The 18,485-nt window shown below is 48.9% G+C and overlaps 1 protein-coding gene across 2 annotated transcripts in view; it reads left to right on the top strand.

Moving 5' to 3' along the window:
• Window positions 1-16,603, top strand: part of Shisa9 (shisa family member 9) — a 190,716-nt gene extending 174,113 nt beyond the window's left edge. The window contains exons 4-5 of one of the 2 annotated variants that reach the window (XM_042698420.1): window positions 1,227-1,274; window positions 16,218-16,603. In XM_042698420.1, coding sequence (XP_042554354.1) covers window positions 1,227-1,274; window positions 16,218-16,603 — 434 coding nt within the window. The remainder of the gene's footprint in view (window positions 1-1,226; window positions 1,275-16,217) is intronic. The other variant, XM_042698421.1, reaches the window with a different exon arrangement.
• Window positions 16,604-18,485: the final 1,882 nt, after the last annotated feature.

Below are 18,485 nucleotides of genomic sequence, written 5' to 3'. Positions count from 1 at the left end.
CCCAGGAAGAAGAAACAGTAAGTCATTACCAGTCAGGGCCCGCTTAATTTTAACATCCTCACCCTTCTCCTGTCACGGGTGCTCGCTCTTCAGTGAAGAGGGTGTGGAGTTTAGATCCTGCAAGGACATAATGTGGCCATTTGAGTGTGTCCTTTGGCATGGCCGGGAGGCCAACCAGAACTGTTTAAATGGGGCTGGCTCTGTGCCCTGCATTCAGATCACAGACTGTTCCCTGCATCTCCTCTCGGCTGGCAGCCTGATAATCATCTCAGGGAAATTGTGAAGAAAGTGTTCAGGACTTGGTCTGTGAGACTCCCAGAGAGACTCCTCTAAGTCCAGAAAAGATGCTGGCTGATAAGCGCTCGCTGATTGGTCAGGCATCCAGCCAATAGGGAGAAGCCCCCACTTTAGTAAAACCCAGTCTTATGTAAAGAGGATCGTTGAGGACAGGGTTTGTGATCTTCCTCATCTTCCTGTATCTTGTAGCTGGGGTCACATTGGAATTCTGATAATAATATGAGAGTCTTCCAGGTCTCATTTGGTTACATCTGAAAGGGAATCCTATGGGAAGAAACTGACTTAGGATAAAAAAATTCCAGACACACCTCTGTTCCCCGAAGCACCATATAACTCATGATGGGATTCTCACATAATTCCATGTTGAGGGGAATTTCATTCTTGTTTAGCAAGATTCACTGTTTGGAGAAAATGGAATTCATTGATTCACCGGACAGTATGTTTTCCACATAGGCTTTGTGCTGGACAGGTTCCACGGCACCTGGCATTCAGAGAATGAGGAGCTGGCATCTAGGAAAATGTGCCCTCTTTCTGGAATGGGATTCAGATAAAGCAGAGTAAAACTTTACATCTGGACATAAGGGCACAGGCTCTGGGCGGACTGACTCTCCTTTCTTCCTGTGAGCTAACATTCAAACCAGGCTTGCTGCTTAGCAATTCTCCATCTCAGATTAAGCACAGACTTCTAAGTATGTCCAAGGCCCTTTTTCTGATCTTCTGCCAGGCATTCATACCATAGAGCATGTGCGTATCACAGCATGTGGTTTTCCTTACATAGTTTTATGTCCACTGCCCCTGGGTCCCCTGAGGCCTGGTACTACCCCCTGGAAGCTAAAGCTGACACAGATAGGACTGTGGAGGTCTGAGGGTGCTACAGACACAGACTGCCCAGCAAACGGATTAGCATCTCTCGATTGTTATTCTTTTAGGCAATTCTGATGCTGACTGGGCGGTGTCGACACTTACGTTGCCGAAAGGTACCATCTGGCTTTTTCTGGTTCTGTTGTCCAGGTGTTGTCTAATGTGACATTAAACAGTGAAGGCCAGAGAGCCCTGGTGTCTGTGTGTGATCTGATGTGCGTGTGTGTGTGTGTGTGTGTGTGTGTGTGTGTGTGTGTGTGTGTGTCTGCGTACACATGCACGCGCACCCTGAGCGGGACATTCAAGTCCGTCTTAAGTTCCAGCGTGTAGGTTTTATGTGCATGTTTGTGCACATGTGCACAGGCGTGCGTGTGCGTAGGTCGGGGTGTGTTGTGTCTGTGCCCAAGACAGTTGTTGGACAATGTGCTACCCCTTGCTTGCCAACATCTGTTGCCTGAAGGAGAATTCATCTATCCGAAACCATTCCAGGTAAGGCCTCCAGAGCTTATTATTTCTCCTCTCAGGAAACTACAAAGCAAAATGGCGGCATGCGTGCGCATGTGTGCACACGTGCACACACACACACACATAACATTAATTCAGGGAAAGAATACAACTTTTGATGGAGAAATAAATGCAACCAAGTGGTTGGCTTGGAGTCAGAAAGAAGAGCGAGGCTTGTTGGGAATGAGAGCCATTCTCAGCTTTGCCAAGTGAGTGGCAGGCAGGATGAAGGCGCCAGTCGACTTGAGTGCATCAGTTAACCAGGTGGTCAGGTGGTCGCTTCGATTAATGTATGAATTTCCTGTCTGTGCCAGAGTCATGGCCCTTCACATCTGTTTGGTCACTAATTCTGCCCAGGTGTTGTCGTTCCTATTTAGAGATGAGGTCATGGGTGTGAGTGACAATAAAATTCATGCCTGTCTTAAGTCATCAGACTGCTACGTGGTAGAGCAACCATTTGAACCCGTGTCCATCTGACTTGAACGGCTAAACTGTTTCCCACTGTCAGGGTGACGGGAGAAGTTCTTTTCAGAACACACCAGAAACATGGTTCTCACATTTCCTTCTGCTTGGCTGGATCTCCATGTGGGAAGGAAATAGCTACCCTGAGAGATGGAGGTAGAACTTCAAGTTACCTTGCACCAAGGGGGCTTAGGAGACAATGCAGGCAGGGCTGGCCACCATCATGACCACTTTGCCTTCTCGAATGACCGTTCTGACTTCCTAAGTTGGGGGGCTGAGGGGGCCAGGTGGGAGGGACTGACAACGTGGGCTGGGGCTGGAGACATTCAGTGAGCTGCCTCTTGCAGACAAGTATGGTTGGCCTGCTGGTGTTGGTGGATGATGGAGAGGAGAAAATGGAGTCGGGGTAGCTGAGGGCGTGATGGGAGGAGGGACCACGGGACCTGGGGTTCTCACATTTGAGCCCCTCTAGCATAGATCTTCTTCATCTGGAAGGTTATTATAAACAGATGCCCGGGCTAAACTGCAGAGTTTCTGGTTCACCAGGCTGTGGGTGGAGCCCCAGGAATTGAATGGCTATCAGACCCTAGGGGGCGTCCATACAGCTGGCTGGGTACCACTCTACAGATGCCACCACACTGGGGAAATCTTGCTAGGCGACGGAGCCCGTAGCCCATTGAATGAGGGCGTGAGGCCCACTTTCTAAGGCTCACCCCTTGACCAGGCCTCCAGGGGCTCAAACACATCTGGGTTTGGGGAGGAGGCCCCTGCACACCCACCTGGGGAAAGAGAATCTTGTGTTTAATGAGAAACCCCAGACTGGCCAGTTGGCGTCTTGAGAGAGACAGAAGATTTTTGGGGTTTTTTTTGTTTTTTTGGTCTTATTTAGATAACTGTTTACCTGTCAAAGTCCATTTTTAGAAATGCAAATGATTTGGGACATGACAGACCTACTAATTTGAGAGCCATCAAGCTTTTCTCTAACACCCCCCCCGCCCCCCCCCCCCGCCATTTCTCCCCTGTGAAAAACAAAGCCATTCGGATCCCAGGACAGCAGTTAGACCCGGTCTGCATCATGCCTGTCTTCATGCTGGTCTGGTTATTGTCGGATGCGATCAGAAAATAGTTTAGGACAGGTCAAAAGCACAGGTTGGAAGCTATTTTGTTTTTAACCAAACAAAGCTAATTCCATTCATTCTGCTAAATTCACCTTTATTGTAAATTGTCTGGGGCGGGGAAACAGTTTCAGAGAGGCCCAGGTACCAGTTCCTTGCAGGGCGGGGAGGGTAGGGGAGGCATGGGTCTTGGTTCTAGAGTTTTCTATTCAGCCTCCAGACCCATCAAGGGTAGAGACGTTTATTCTGCTAAAGGACCATTTAGATAGTTGTAACATCCTCTATGGTCACACAAAATGGTCCGATCCAGGCTGATAGGCCATGGACAGCCAAGCAGGGGCATGCATCTCTTTCCTGTAATGTCCGGAATGGTTTGGGAAGTCTTGTGTGGCCTCTTTTTTCTTGTATCTTGGCATTATTGGGGTTTGAACTTAGGGCCTCCACATTTGCTAAAACAGCCCCCCACCCCAGCTGCCATTCTAGCATATTCTTCAAAGGGAGACACAAGCTGGTGTGTCATGAACTTAGATTCTGATAGATCACAATTCCATCCTGCCCCCTCCCCCCATACCAACACCACCTGCTTGCCAATCTCATGCCCTTCAGCATGAGAGGCCCTTCATCCCCTCCCTCTCCAAGGAACCACTTTCTGACCTGTGAAACGGAGACACCGTATTGCCTACGGCTGTGAAGATAAGGTCATGTTTAAAACATGCGTTGCAATAACAAATGTGAAAAAGTACTCAGTCCAGTGCAGGGCAGTTATTGATATAATTTTGCTATATATAATATCATGTGAGCAACATCTCCGAGCTGAGGGGGGGAAAAATCCCGCAGTCATAACCACAGTTTAATCCCACCTTTCCCAAAGGCTTTTTGACATCAGATCAGTGAAGATCGTACTATCCAGTGCCACAGGATGTGTTTGGAAACCTAGCCAGTATGAGAGTGGGAAGGGGCATGGCTGGAGGTTGGTAGGGGTTTGGTGTTGCTCGGGAGTTTAGATGAGAAAGGAGAGATGTGAGGCTAGGCCCTCCCGAGGTAGGAGTTTCTTGCCGCTGCCTGTGCTGTCCATGACTTTGCTTTGGAAGAGAATCCTGCAAATGTGGCTGGGGTTTCCCTCTTCATCTTTGAGTTGTAGTCATGGATGTTGCCCCCTAGTGGCTATAGCGGATGATCCACCCACGTCGGGCCCTGAGAAACTTCTGGGCTGAACTTGTTTTTAAAAATCCCATTGCCGGAAGACACCCCACTTTCCAGCCCAGCAGACAGTTATAATCAAGGTGAAGTGTGTCCTAGGAATTCTATGTCCTGATGTGAATCAGAGGCTACATGTATAGGAGTGAACTGAACTTCCAGCACCAGGATGTGTGTTAAGGGTCTCTGGTTCTGCTTAGAATCAACGTGTGTGTGTGTGTGTGTGTGTGTGTGTGTGTGTGTGTGTGTGTGTGTGTGTGTGTGTGTGTGTGTGTGTGTGTGTGTGTGTGTGTGTGTGTGTGTGTGTGTGTGTGTGTGTGTGTGTGTGTGTGTGTGTGTGTGTGTGTCCCTGCCTAGCCACTCACCTCCTCTGAACTTCTGCTTCTGTCCTTGTTGAAACAGAGGTGATTGGCGTAGCCAGTCTTCATGGAAGCGGGATATGTGTGTGTGGGGGAGTTTGAAGAGTTACTGTGTTCAGGAGAGTACTGAGAGAGTACTGTTGTTTTAGCATGGAGCCTGGTACAGAGTAGATACTAGGTATGCATAGAGAGGCAGGTTCTCACCAAGTCTGCTAACCTCCGCTTCAGAGATATTTCTTGCTGATGATGAGAGAGTCTTTGCAGAAAGAAATACACTTCACTCAGATTTCCTGCTTTCACAGATGAAGAAACTGAAACCCGTCATCACTGCCCCCACCATCCCCCGTCCCCCCAGACAGCCAGTGTTTCCTAAAGCCACACTCTCTCTCTCTCTCTTTCTCTCTCTCTCTCTCTCTCTCTCTCTATATATATATATATATTGGCCAGGCAGCAGTGGCTCACACCTGTAATCCTAACTACTCTAGAGGCTGAGAGCTGAGGATTATGGTTCGAAACCAGCCCAGGCAAGAAAGTCCAAGAGACTCTTATCTCCAATTAACCACTAGAAAACTGGAAGTAGCGCTGTGCTCAAAGTGGTGTAGCGCTGTGTTCAAAGTGGTAGAGCGCTAGCTTTGAGCAAAAGAGCTCAGGACCAGTGCTTAGATCCTGAGTTCAAGCCCCACAACTGACAAAATTTTTTTAAAAAGCACCACAGATGCTGGATAAAAATGTAAACCCTGAGCCAGCCTCCTCCATCCTCAGGGCCTGGACTCTTATGTCTACTTAAGTTTACACCTGTCTTTTGCTAAGACCCAATGACTTGCAAACATTCTTTGTTCTAGAACATCAATATTTCACATGCCAGTATATATATAGAGACATATATATATATGTATATATATGTATATATATATATATTTCCAATATGCCTTTTTAAAAAATGTTTGCTGAAATAAAACTGTTTTCCTAGTGGTGGTTTGAGCTGGGCCAGAACTGGAAGATAAGAGCATCAGAAAGGGGATGGTCTTAGCTTTGGTTTCCCACACTATCTCTTGTTAGCAGTGGCAGAGAGACTTGATGGCTGAATTATCCAGAATCTTTATTCCTTGATTCCTTCACCTGTCCCGTGGGGAAAAAAGCATTACCTTGGCATCTTTCTTTAAGAGAGTTTGGAATATGAGCTTCTCAGGCCAGAATTCTAGAAGCATATTTAGAAAGGCATGAACTGCCAGGCACCAGTAGCTCATGCCTAAACTCCCAGCTACTCAGGAGGCAGAGGTTAGAGGATTGTGATTTGAGGCCAGCTAGGGCAGACAAATCTGTGAGACTCTTATCTCCATTCACCAGCAAAAAAAAAAAAAAAAAAACAGCTGGAAATGATGATGTGACTCAAGTGGTTAGAGCACCAGTTTTGAATGAAATATCTAAGGGACAATGCCTAGGCCCTGAGTTCAAGTCCCAGTACAGGCACAAATACACACAAAAAGGCATGAACCATGGAGAAATGGAGGCTTAGAACACATGCTACATCTTGCTCCTCAGCTGCTTTTAGAATGACATTTAGCTGTCACCCCAGCTACTCGGGAAGCAGAAGTAGGAGGATCATGTTCTGAGGCTGGTCCAGACCAACACATATGAAATCCTGCCTCAGACATGAACTAAAAGCCAAAAGGACGGAAGAGGTGGCTCGAGTGGCAGAGCATTTGCTTAGCAAGAGTGAAGCCCTGAGTTCAAACCCCAGGGCTGCCAACAACTTAGAAAAAAATAAAACAATAGAAGTCGTGGAGATAAAATGGCTTCAACAAATCCTCGTTCGTTCGTTCGTTCTTCTAAAGAAACAGAGGCATCCCAGTGAGAATTGTTTGTATCCAGGAGAGACTAGAGGAGGCACAAGAAATGTGTAATTGGGCTAGAGCTCCACTGAACTGCCAACATCCCCCCTAGCCTGTCCTGGGAGACCTGTTCACCCAAAGGCAGCCTTCAGCATGCAGTTCATGAAATGTTCTGGCTTTGTGCAATTTCCTGATTTGGGTTATTGGTGTTGGTAGCAGGCAGTAGAATGTCGTGCAGGAGGAGGGGGAGGGAGGGCGGTGGAATGAGGTGATATAGTTTTTTTTTTTTTAATAAAAATCAAATCCCACTTGCTCCTGAGTTGAGCCTTTTTGGAAAGCACATGCAAGCATTAGAGCTCCGATGAGCTTCCCTGGGAACCCACAGGGCATGAAATGAACCAGCGGAGATGGTTCCCTGGTTTTCAGAAAATGCCATTGCATCAAGATCACGATGAGTGTCTTCCTACGTTGCAAGCATGCGCCGCTGAGCAAAGCCCGCCCGCCCGGTGCACCCCAGCGTCCCCTCGCCTGATCATCCGGGGCAGGGAGCGGGCGTCGAGTCTACCTTTTGTTAACACATTCTTAAAGGGAGCCGAGGGTGACGTTTGAAGGAGAGCCTGTGGTCTTTCCAGAAGGACTGAGGGGCAGAGGCCACTCAGGTGGAAATCACGTGGTGTGGCTGGTGTTCGTTGGGCGTCCGTGGGTGTGGTGGGTCACGGGTTCTAAAGTGGCCACTTGGTATAAAATGGGAAGTTTGGAATTACCGCCCAACTCTGAACAGATCGCGATGGGAGGAGGAAAGAAATGGCCTGTGATGGTCACTGGGGAGTTGGGGGGGGGCGGTGGAGAAGTGGAGAGGTGGGCTGTCTACCACTGGGGGTAGGAATGGAGGAGGGCGGGGCCCGACAGGGCTCTTGTTGGGAGTAGGTGAACAAAGCCTTGGCGTTTGCATCCATTATCTCCTGTCCACAATGATACCGGGTACCAGAGGACCTCACATCTTCTGGCTTACCAGGTATGGAGCTCAGCATGGGCCGGGAAGGTGGCTTCGAGGTAGAGCACTTGCCTCACATGCATGAAGCCCTGAGTTCGATTCCTCAGTACCATATAAACAAAAAAAGCCAGAAGTGCGCTATGGCTCAAGTGGTAGAGCGCTAGCCTTGAGCATAGAGAGGCTCAGGGACGGTGCTCGGGCTCTTAAGTTCAAGCCCCAGGACTGGCAATAAAAAGACAAAAATATTATATGGTGCTCAGCATGTATTTAGATCAGGAAACCATGTGCTGACCTGGGGCCTCTGGGGTCAGCTGGCCTTACCCATCTGTCTGGGAGTTGGCGAGTTCGATGACGGCTTGAGGCTGGAAGGTGGCTTCGCTTGGTTCGCTCCATGAGTCTCATCCTTAGCGAGTAGAAGCTAAACATGAGCGGTGAGGACGGTTGAGGTACAAGGAAAAAAAAGTCCTTCATCCAGCGTCTGTGAACATGGGAACTTACCCACGGCAGCACGCCAGGCCCAGGGGCTGGGAAACACGAGGCTGCTTTTCCTTTTCCTTTATTGCCTTCCCTGGGAAGGACATAGTAATCGTTCATGTCCTGGCCCCCAGAGTACCCCGCTCTCATCACTGGCTACTTTGAGATGATTCCAGGAAGACGGAGTCAAGTGGAACGTGGCGAGTTCTTCTGAACCCACGGGTGTGTGACAGTTTCACCCGCACAGAGGTGGAGCAGAAGACAGAACACACCATCGCTTTCCCAAAAGAAGACTCTCCATCCATGGAGCCGCCATGCTAGGTGGACAGAAAGACAGCAAGAAAAACACCTTCTGTCCTGAGCCCCGTGATGAGGGGCCCCATGGCCGGCAGGAGCCCGATCTGGGCTGCCAGAGATGAAGGACCTGAGGCTTCGGGACTGTTGACGGCAGGAGACTCGGCAGAGGCCACAGCCAAAGCAGCTCATGGCACAAAGCCCAACCGGAGCATTTCCAGAAATCACCCCAGCCAAGATGGCAGGAGCCTGCTGTCAGGATGAAGCAGGGTGAAGATGGTCAAGGGCCAGGCTCCGGGACACTCCTTTCTGGTTTCCTGTCTTAGAGGAACATGCTTCAGGAAAGATCCGATGATGGGTAGTGGGGGCTCCATTAAGACCAGCTTCAAACACAATTTTCTCTCCTCGCATGGCCTTGGGTGAGGTGAAACAGAGATAACCCGTCATAAAGGCATGTCTCCCATCTCCCCACCTCCTCCCTAACCCTTTCCATCCTCCTCGGTAGCTTATTTTGTATCTTCCCTCTCCTCCTCTTCCTCTTCCTCCCCCTTCCTCTCCTCTTCCTCCCCCTCCCTCTCCTCCTCCTCCTCCTCCTCCTCCTCCTTCCTGCCTTTCTTGCTTCTGCCTGCTGAGACAACCTTGGGAACCTGTATAGCTTTACCACATGCATTTCAAAAGAAGAGGGAGAGATGCCTGTGTGTTCTATGCATACTATGAACTGTCCCCCTTTTACTTTTTAATTTAGCTTGTGAAGGAGGGGGGGGGGAATGAAAGAGCAGAGACCCAGAAACCATTTCTATCTAAGTCAAAGTAAATATTGTCTGGCATTTAACCAAAAGGCCCCACCAATACAGAGATTTAACAAGAAGATACGTGTTTGTCTCTCCTGTGAGACCCTGGGCGGGGGAGGGCAGGCTGATGGGGGTAGCCCAGGGACCCAGGCTCCTCCAGCCTTCGGGTTCCACCATGGCTATAGTTGGTTATCATCAGAGTGTGACCGTCAGCTTTCTCGTACTGTGACGAAGTGTCAGAGACAATCAGTTTAAAGGGAAGAAAGGTTTAACTTGGGCTTACAGATGTTTCAGTTCACGGCCACTGAACTTGCTTTGGGCCAAGCATCATGGTGTGTGTGTGTGTGTGTGTGTGTGTGTGTGTGTGTGTGTGTGTGTGTGTGTGTGTGTGTGTGTGTGAAAGAGAGAGAGAGATTGAGAGGGGGAGAGAGAGAGATTGAGAGAGAAGAATTGCACACATCATGGTGGCTGGAGGTAAAAGAGAGAAACGGCTGAGGTCCCAAAATGCCTTTCAAGGCCATTTCCTCCAAGACCAGCTTCCTCCGATTAGGGCCTCAGCTCTTACCTTTCTGCAGTTTCCCAGTGGTGTCATCAGATGGTGTGTGAGACTTTTTGTCTTTGGGACAAAATTAGAAAAACAACTTAAGAGACGAGGGATTTATTTTGGCTCACGGTTTCAGTGTATCATGGGAGGAGGGCAGCACAGAGCAGTTCACGTTACGGTGGTCAGGATGGAGAGAGACAGGGACGGAGAGAGATAGAGACAGAGAGAGGGAGAGACTGATTTTATACCTATATTAATAGGCTTTCTCCTCCTTCACCTTTAGTTCCAACAGCCTGTAGGCTGTTGCTGCTCATATTCAGAGCCTGTCTTTCCCCATTAGTTAACTCTCTCTAGAAACATCCCCACGGACCCATCCAGAAGTGCATGTTACTAAATCTCATAGGTCACCCTTGACCATTGAGATTAACCATCACAGCAGGAGTCCCGGCCCTCCACGGGGGAAGAACACGGAGGCACACACTGAAGATCTACCCATAATCCTTGGCATCCATCATTCCAATCTGGGGGAAGCGCCGGCAGGGAACAGCAATTTTCTCTTAAAGAAAGCTGGCTGTGGTGGGAATTGTCTTGCGTGGCTTCGTTAGCGTGTCAGTAGTGAGGGGTGGGTCACAGGGTAAAGAAAAAAAATCTTGCTAGGAGATTTTCAAGAAGGCTGGAGAATCAAGTTTGGAGCTGGAGGAATGTGAAGCCAAGGGGGAGGGCAGGGTAGGAGATAAGTAGCTACCTACAGCAACGTTCAGATGAGGTTATACATTTAAGGGAGTCCTGATATGAACCACTTATCATGTACCGAGCTTTTACCTGCCTTGTCTCATTTATTTCTCCACTGCACTCTGCCAAGTAGATCTGATTATCCTCTTTTTTTAAAAAAAAAATATTCTTTTTGTTTTCTAACACTGACAACAGTAGCAGCTACAATCTATTGCATTTCCTGTATTCGGGCAATGACATTGGCATCATACTCTCTGTTACCCCCCCTCCACCCTCCATGCCATCACCTTCTACTTCATTTAGATTTATTTCATTTTCTGGAAATGGGGCTTCATGTCAGATTTCATAGGTGAGGCGTAGAAGATGGGGGTGACTTGCTCTCGGTCTTAAGCTTGTTGATGGAAGAGTCCCACGTGGAAACACGTGCCTGTCTGCTCTCGAAGTTTATCTTCCCCGCTCCGTTTTGTAGAGGACTGGAAGTCACTGGAAGTCACTGGAAGCAGAAGTTCACCCTTCTACATTTTGCTTTACGCGGTGACGCGTTGAGCTATCAGCAACATCATTTCCTCTTTCCTTCTCCACACATGTAATTTTATGGGAAATTGCTTGCATTGGGAGGAGCGGGGCTGTGTGGCCATGTTCCAGAGCCTGGTGTGGGGTGCCCAGTCCACAGCATGGCTCTGCTGTGACATCACAGGAAGTGAGCGGAGCTCTCTGAGCGGTGGGGTACAGAGAACAGAAGAACTAGACTCTTAGAGACAGAAGTTGGTACCACGTGGCAGGCAGAACTCCATGAACCCTGTTGTCACTGGAGGCCGGCTAAATGTGGAAAAGATGGAAGGTTCCCGAACAATGCCCAGCCTGGAGCGATAATGAAGAAACCTTGTCTCTTCTCAGTTCTATGGGCAGAAAAAAAAAAGCCTATCACTTCGTGTGCAGCCCAGATTCAGGACAAAATAGGCCCTCCTTCCCATCTGTGAGTTGGCCAGTGTGTCTCAGAAGATGCTGGAAATCACACCTCGGGTGATGAAGGAGCCAACGGGATACTGGAAGAATAAGAGCCTGACCATGGGGGAGAGTTGCGGGTGCTCTAGCTTTTTTTTCCCCCCCCTCCTGTTTGAGGAAGAAGGGAAAAAAATAGACGTGTTTGGTCTTGTATGTGAGTATGTGTGGGGTGGGGGAAAATATTGGGGCTTCATTGAATTTCTGGCCACGAGGTATTGGCGTTTTCTCTTGAGAACATGCTGTTTACACACGTGCATTCATCTGTGTCACGGGGAGGAGGAGGGAACATGGAGCGTTTCACCCACACGATTCTCAACCCTGCCGTGTTAAAGGAAGACCGCTCTGCCAGTAGATCCTCAACAGAGACGCATCGCCCCCTTCCATAGTGTGGACAGACAGACTGACGAAGGCTGTGTCTTGTGGAGTAAAAGCTGGCACCGCAGCCAGATACCTTGTGTCCACACCCAGCGAGTTTCCAAAGCCTCCAGAACCTCAGCCTTCTCTTTTCTAAAAGGAAGCCAGTAAGAGTACCTACTGCCACTGTGTTTCCAAGCGTATGGAGTATGACCCAGCGTCAGTCCCCCAGCGGAGAGCTTGGTGGGTTCAACACTGTGCGTGCCTACGCAGCAGCGAGGCCATGTCCACACGGCCTTCTGTTTAGCTCCGTCGGCCTCTCTCAACTGATTTTGTTCTACTTCCTCGGAGCTATGCCGGCTAAGAGGATATCCAGGCCTCTTTACACTGCCAGGAAGACGCATGAAGCCTGAGCAAATCCTTCGCCAAAGCTGCAACTCTTCAATCCCTGGGCAGAACAGACCACTCTGTTTTGTTTCTTTTGGTGCAGACTAGATGGTCAGGTAATAAAACACCCTACCCATTTCTAATATGTTAGAGAGTGCTATTAGATTCTAAGATTGTGTGTGTGTGTGTGTGTGTGTATGCCAGACCTGGGGCTTGAACTCAGGGCCTGGGCGTTATCCCCGAGCTTTTTTTGTTCAAGGCTACCATTCTACCATTGGAGCCACTGCTCTACATCTGGTTTTTAGGAGGCTAATTGCAGAGAAGAGTCGCATGGACTTTCCTGTCTGGAATGGCTTTGAATTGTAATCCTCAGATCTCAGCCTCCTGAGTAGCGAAGGTGACAGGCATGAGCCACTGGCACCCCGCTGACTCTAAAGATCTTTAAAGCTTGACTTCCTTCACCATGTACAACGTCGTACCCCAGATTTGTACCAGTCACGGGGCTAGATGTTATGTTGCTGGATGAGTATGAAGTATCCTTTACAGGCGCAGAGGCCAAAGGCCTACTCCCCAGTAGATGCGGTGTTGATGGAGGCGTGGCTTTGGGAAAGTGGATTGCAGAGGCTCTGTGGTCATCACTAGGTTAGTCCATTGTTGGATTAAGAGTTTGAATAGGATATTGGGAGGTGGTAGAGCTGTGAAGGGGAGGGCTGATAGGGGAAGTGTGCTACTGAGAGATTCCCCTGGGAAGATGAGATAGCTTGTCGTTGGCCACTTCCTGTTGTTCTCTCTGCTTCCTGGCTGCCATGAGGTGAATAGCTCCTCACCACCGTGCTCCTGCTGCCATGATAATGCTCAAAGCACCGGAAACCACAAGAGGTAAAGGAAGACCCATCGCTAGAGCCTTTAGAGGGAGGGTGATCCTGCCATTGCCCTGACTGCAGACTCCTGGCATCAGAACTTAAATGAAGGTATCACTGTCATTTCAAGACTCCTGGTTGGCAGTGCTTTATAGAAGCAGATCTAGTTAAAGTAAGCACACCGTGTGATGAGCTCTCCATCTGTATGGGAAGAACGGAGGATGACCAAGGATCTAGAGTCTGGGCCATGCAGACTTGGGAGGGAGGCCACTGAAATAATTTGGAGTCTGTGCTTGCATCTGATGAGATTAATCCCTGCATTTCATCTGATTCTTTTTTTGTTAATCAGTTGTGGGGCTTGAATTCAGGGCCCGTGTGCTGTCCCTGAGCTCTTCTTCTGCTCAAGGCTAGTGCTCTACCATGTCGAACCTCAGCACCATTTCTGGTTTTCTGGTGATTCATTGGAGATAAGAGTCTCACAGACTTTCTTGCCCAGTCTGGCTTTGAACCACAATCCTTAGATCTCAGCCATGTGAGCAGTTAGAATGACAAGATTTAAGCCACCAGCACTAGGAATCATCAGATTCTTAAACCAAAGATAGAGACAGATGGAGGATTATAAAAGCTCTAATGGTGGCATTGCCTACCAGGTTAAAAAAAATTCCATCACTGGAGAATATCACCAAGAACATCACCAGGTGAGAATGAGCTACGGGAAGGCCTCCTGGAGACATCTTCAGCCCAAGGGAAGAAGGGAGGTGGGCGGCCACCTGCTGAGCCCTTCTGACGTGCAGCAGCTTGTATTGGAAACGCGAAGCTCTCTATTTCCACCGATGCGAGGCTCCATCCCGCCCCACACCTGTGCAAGTTGTCTGCTACTAATGAAGAGAGAGACAGATGGAGGAAGATACAGTTTAATTTTACAGCCCTGGCTCCTTCAAGGCAATTAGGCTTATTGGAAAAAAGTCACCTTCTCCCCTCCCTACCTCTCTACCACCCCCCCCCCTTCCTCTCTTTCCCTCTCTTTTCTAAATGAAGAAAAATCAAGCCGGAGAAGGCCAGTATGGTTGGAAGTCTCACTCATCTGTTTCCTGGTCGGCTTGTCAGCCATCTGCCCACTGATTAGGTTAATGCGTTTATTAATGGGGCTTTACAGGACTGTGTCAGTGAATCCGTTAGTTCTTTTGCAAGGAGCTTTCTAATATACAAAGACAGGGATGCACTGCAAGAAGCAGAGAGTGGCCAGGTGCACCTCTACCTCACCTTTGCCTGGCTCCACATCGGGGTGGCGGTGGGTGGGTAGGGGTGGAGGGTGGGGGACCAGGAATGCTGAGGAGAAAGAATTTCATAGAAACTGTATCATCGGACAATGGTTTATCTACCGAACCTTCAGGTATTGAAATAATCTTGAAAACATCTCTTTGGAGGACTGTTCCATGTCCTGGGCACTACAGCAATACCTGTCTTCCTCTCCTATAAAACACCACCAAGTCCTGTGACGCTCAGACAAAGAAACAGGCATGAATGTCACGATCTTGTCTAGGAGCCTTTGGGTGCCTGGCGGGTCGCCCTTGTTTTCTTCACCCAACCACACAGAGTTGCACCCAGTTTCTTGAAGCTCCTACACTCCTTTCTACCTACCTACGGGCTTTTGTGAATGATGGCAGGTATCAGCTATCTGCAGCTGTGTAACAAATGACCCCCAAAGTTTAATGGATCCGCATAGCAACCGTTTATTGGGCTGATGATGTGGGGTCAGCTGAGCAGTTCCTCTGGTTTGCATGCTTTGGGCAGGGCTGGCTGAGTGTCTGGGGTCAGAGGGCAGGTCACCTGACTGGCTGTAGCATCCAGGAGGACCTCACTGGGTATATGGCAGTTATTGGCTGTGATAACTGTGGGTAGCTTACCTGTGGGTTTGTCATATTCCAGGAGGCAGCCTGGGCCTCCTCCTTCCCGTGGGATGGAGCTCAAGAGGCTGATGTTAAAAGCTGCCCCATTACTCAGTGTAAAGGCTTTGTGTGATTGAGGCAAGAGATTCCCATTGGAGCCTTATTTGTGATAGCAAAATATGGGTGTATGTTGTTCTCTCATTTGGGGAATGGCTAATGTTGACAATCCTACCCTGAAGTAGTATGTGGGCATTAAAATCTTGTGTATTAGTAATTTCATAGCAACATAGAGAGTGTTTGACAGGATGGTATGGGAAGAATGAAAATGGTATTATAAAGATGGGGATAATGATTAAGACTAAATCTAAAGCACCTCATATACATCAAATTACTTAACCTTCCAAATGGCCCTATGGAATATATACGTGTGTGTGTGGTGTGTGTGTGTGTGTGTGTGTGTGTGTGTGTGTGTGTGTGTGTGTGTGTGTGTATGTGTCTATAATTGGAGATAAGAGTCTCATGGACTTTCCTCCCTGGGCTTCAAACCTCAGCCCTCAGATTTCAGCCTCCCAAGTTGCTAGGATTACAGGCCTGAGCCACCAGCACCTGGCTGGAACATCCATTTTTATCGCAAGTACGTACCTCGTGCAGAAACCAAAATGGGATTCAAAATTTCATAACTTACCCAAAGTCACAGCATTAGCAGGTGGCAGAGTTTGGATTTGAACATAAGTCTGCTACTTCATGCTAAAGAAATTAATAAAAGCAACAAAACAAACCAATGGAAAAAAATTCCCAAATTAAACTCTGTGTTATTAAAGAGACTAGAAGAAAATAATATCCATCTGTTGATACTGGCTGTCTTGAGTAGGTGGTGATGTGAACATCCCTCAACATGTTCACTGTTTTCTGCGGTGAGGATGGACTTTATCGATGATGAAGAAGCACTTCTCCAGTTGTAGGAAGGCAGGAATGGTGGAAGGAGAGCCAGGATTGTGGTGGGAGGGTCTAGGGGTCCCCTGGAGCGTTCCCTCGACCCTCCTGTTTCTGCTCTTGTCTGTGAAAGGGCCTCTGTCTTGTTCCAGGTGAAGTTTCTCTTTGTGTCTCGTGTGGACCTTTGGCTTCTTTTTATGCTGTTCTTGGATTGACCTGCCAATCCCTAACTCTTTTCTCTCTCTCTCTCTTTCTCTCTCCTCTCTCTCCTCTCACTCCCTGTCTCCGCTGTCTCTTCCCCTTCTCCATCCACCCATCCCACCCACTATACAGCTGACAAGGTCAATGATGACTTCTACTCCAAGCGAAGGCACCTGGCTGAGCTGGCTGCCAAGGGGAACCTACCTCTGCACCCTGTAAGAGTGGAGGATGAACCCCGGGCCTTCAGCCCCGAACACGGGCCCGCCAAGCAGAACGGACAGAAGTCCCGCGGCACCAACAAGATGGCACCACACCCCCTGGCCTACAACACCACCACCGCCAACTTTAAGACTTGGGACCCCAACGACCAGTCTCTCCGCCGACAGGCATATGGTAACAAGGGCAAGCTTGGCATGGCTGAATCCGGGTCCAGTGACCCCCTGGGAACTCGCCCCCAGCACTTCCCACCCACACAGCCATACTTCATCACCAACAGCAAAACAGAAGTGACTGTCTGAGCTTACCGGGAGCACCCTGGAGACCATACTTCACTGAGAGAGGCAAAAAACAAACCCAAACACCCACACTCCAGCCACAACCTTCTTGCCCTCCCCTCCATCTGACTCCATACCCACTCAGTCTCCACAGGAACCGAACCACCAACCTGCTGGTGACACAGAATCGGGCCTTTTCTACGTCACGCCTGACTTGTGGTGGCAGGCAGACGAGGGAGACCGAAGCATAGGCTGGCCTTCAGCAATACGGCCGAGGGGAAACTGAGGCACGCTCTCTCTTTCAGTGTCCGGCCCAAGGCGGCCAGGTCACATGCCCAAACTTTGGGGGTGAATTTCTTTTTTTTCCCCCTTTTCCTCCTGACTTGAAACTGAAATCCATGACGAGAAAAAAAATAACATATATACATAGAGATAGATAGATAGATATAAGTAGCACAATTTAGAGTTGTGTCCATTGGAGCACACGTACCGTTGGCCACATGCTGTCTTTTCTGGGAGGAAGAACAAGGGTTGAAATGAGAGAAGAACGCATTTCAGAAGAAGAGGTACCTGGGAAGACTTTGTCCACATGTTAAGAAAATTTCTAATCCCCCCAAATTCTGTGGACCCAGAATATGGATGAGCCTGAAGACAGTTAATGGGTCTCCCCCACCCCGCACCCCTAAGCCCCCTTCCAATGTACTGATAGCACCTTTCTTACCGTCTAAGTCAAAACCAAAATCAAGAACAAGACACAAACTCACTCCACACACACATACACACAAGTCTGAACCCACGGATGTTGATGGAAAGGGAGGAACATTCTAGAAATCCCCCATAAAGACCATTGCCATGGAAATGGGAGCACTGGGCTTTTACGGTGGGGGGAAAGAGAGAGTCCAGAGAGAAAACAGAAAAACTTTTAAAAAATGATCATTACAAAAACAAAAAGAGACAGGAAATGTACTCTCGCTACAAAAATAAACTAATTTTTGGTCCACAAATCTTTAAGACTTAGATGCCAACAATGATATCACCTGTTACCACCACCAACAACAAAAAACACAGCTGGAAAAGTCAACGGGAGGCAACACGGGGACCCAGAACCCTCTGATTTCTGGGGTGTCTCCCTAACCTCCAAGACCTGAGACCACCATGACACCAGTCTCTAGGAACTGCCCCGATGTTCCCCTTGCCCATCCCTGCCACTCCCCCAGTGCGTTGCTGCTGCCGCCATGGCCGCCAAACTTCAACTGCTTTGGACTGAAAAATGTCATAAGCGTGGGTGGTGCCTTCAATGTGTTGTTGTTGTTCAGTGAGAGTCTCGTTCCCCAAGTGTGACCTGTGTCCCTCTAGCCTTTCTCCCTTCTGTTTTGTTTTTCTTTCCTGCAGTAGTAGCTGTTTCCATCCTTCCTTTATAGGGGAGCCCCTCACCCTTCCCCCATGTCCGTTGCCTTCCCCCCCCCCCCCCCCCCGAGATGTTGCTTCCAACGTTAGGGCTAAAGACACCCGTGCGGTTTTTCATGATCCCTTCTGCAATTACCTCTGCAGGGATCCAACGCCTTCATTCTTCATCCAAAATGGCCCCAGGTTGGTTGGCAAGATGGGTTCCTCTCACCCAGTGGCCCTTTGGTTTCCCAACGAAGATGGTTTTCCTTTCGTCCTGCTAGTTTAGTTAAATCCCAATTGGGTGCATGGGGAGAGAGGCAAATTTCATTTCAGCTCGGTCCTAAAGGTCTTAGCAATGGACAGGAACCTCCGAGAACACCCACGGGATCTGGTTCAAGGAGAGTCTGGGACTTCCTCATCCCGTTCTGCCTGCTCCCTCCTCCACCCTGGCCTGATGGAGGTGATAAATTCAGATAGTTATCTTCCTGGTGACAGCTTGGAGCTCTCTGCTTGGAGC

This window comes from Dipodomys spectabilis, unplaced genomic scaffold (genome assembly GCF_019054845.1).
Source record: "Dipodomys spectabilis isolate Male_0828 unplaced genomic scaffold, ASM1905484v1 ptg000231l, whole genome shotgun sequence".
In the NCBI taxonomy this organism is placed as follows: Eukaryota; Metazoa; Chordata; class Mammalia; order Rodentia; family Heteromyidae; genus Dipodomys; species Dipodomys spectabilis.
The sequence above is the reverse complement of the archived record's forward strand: the minus strand, read 5'-3'. Positions and strand labels throughout refer to the sequence as shown.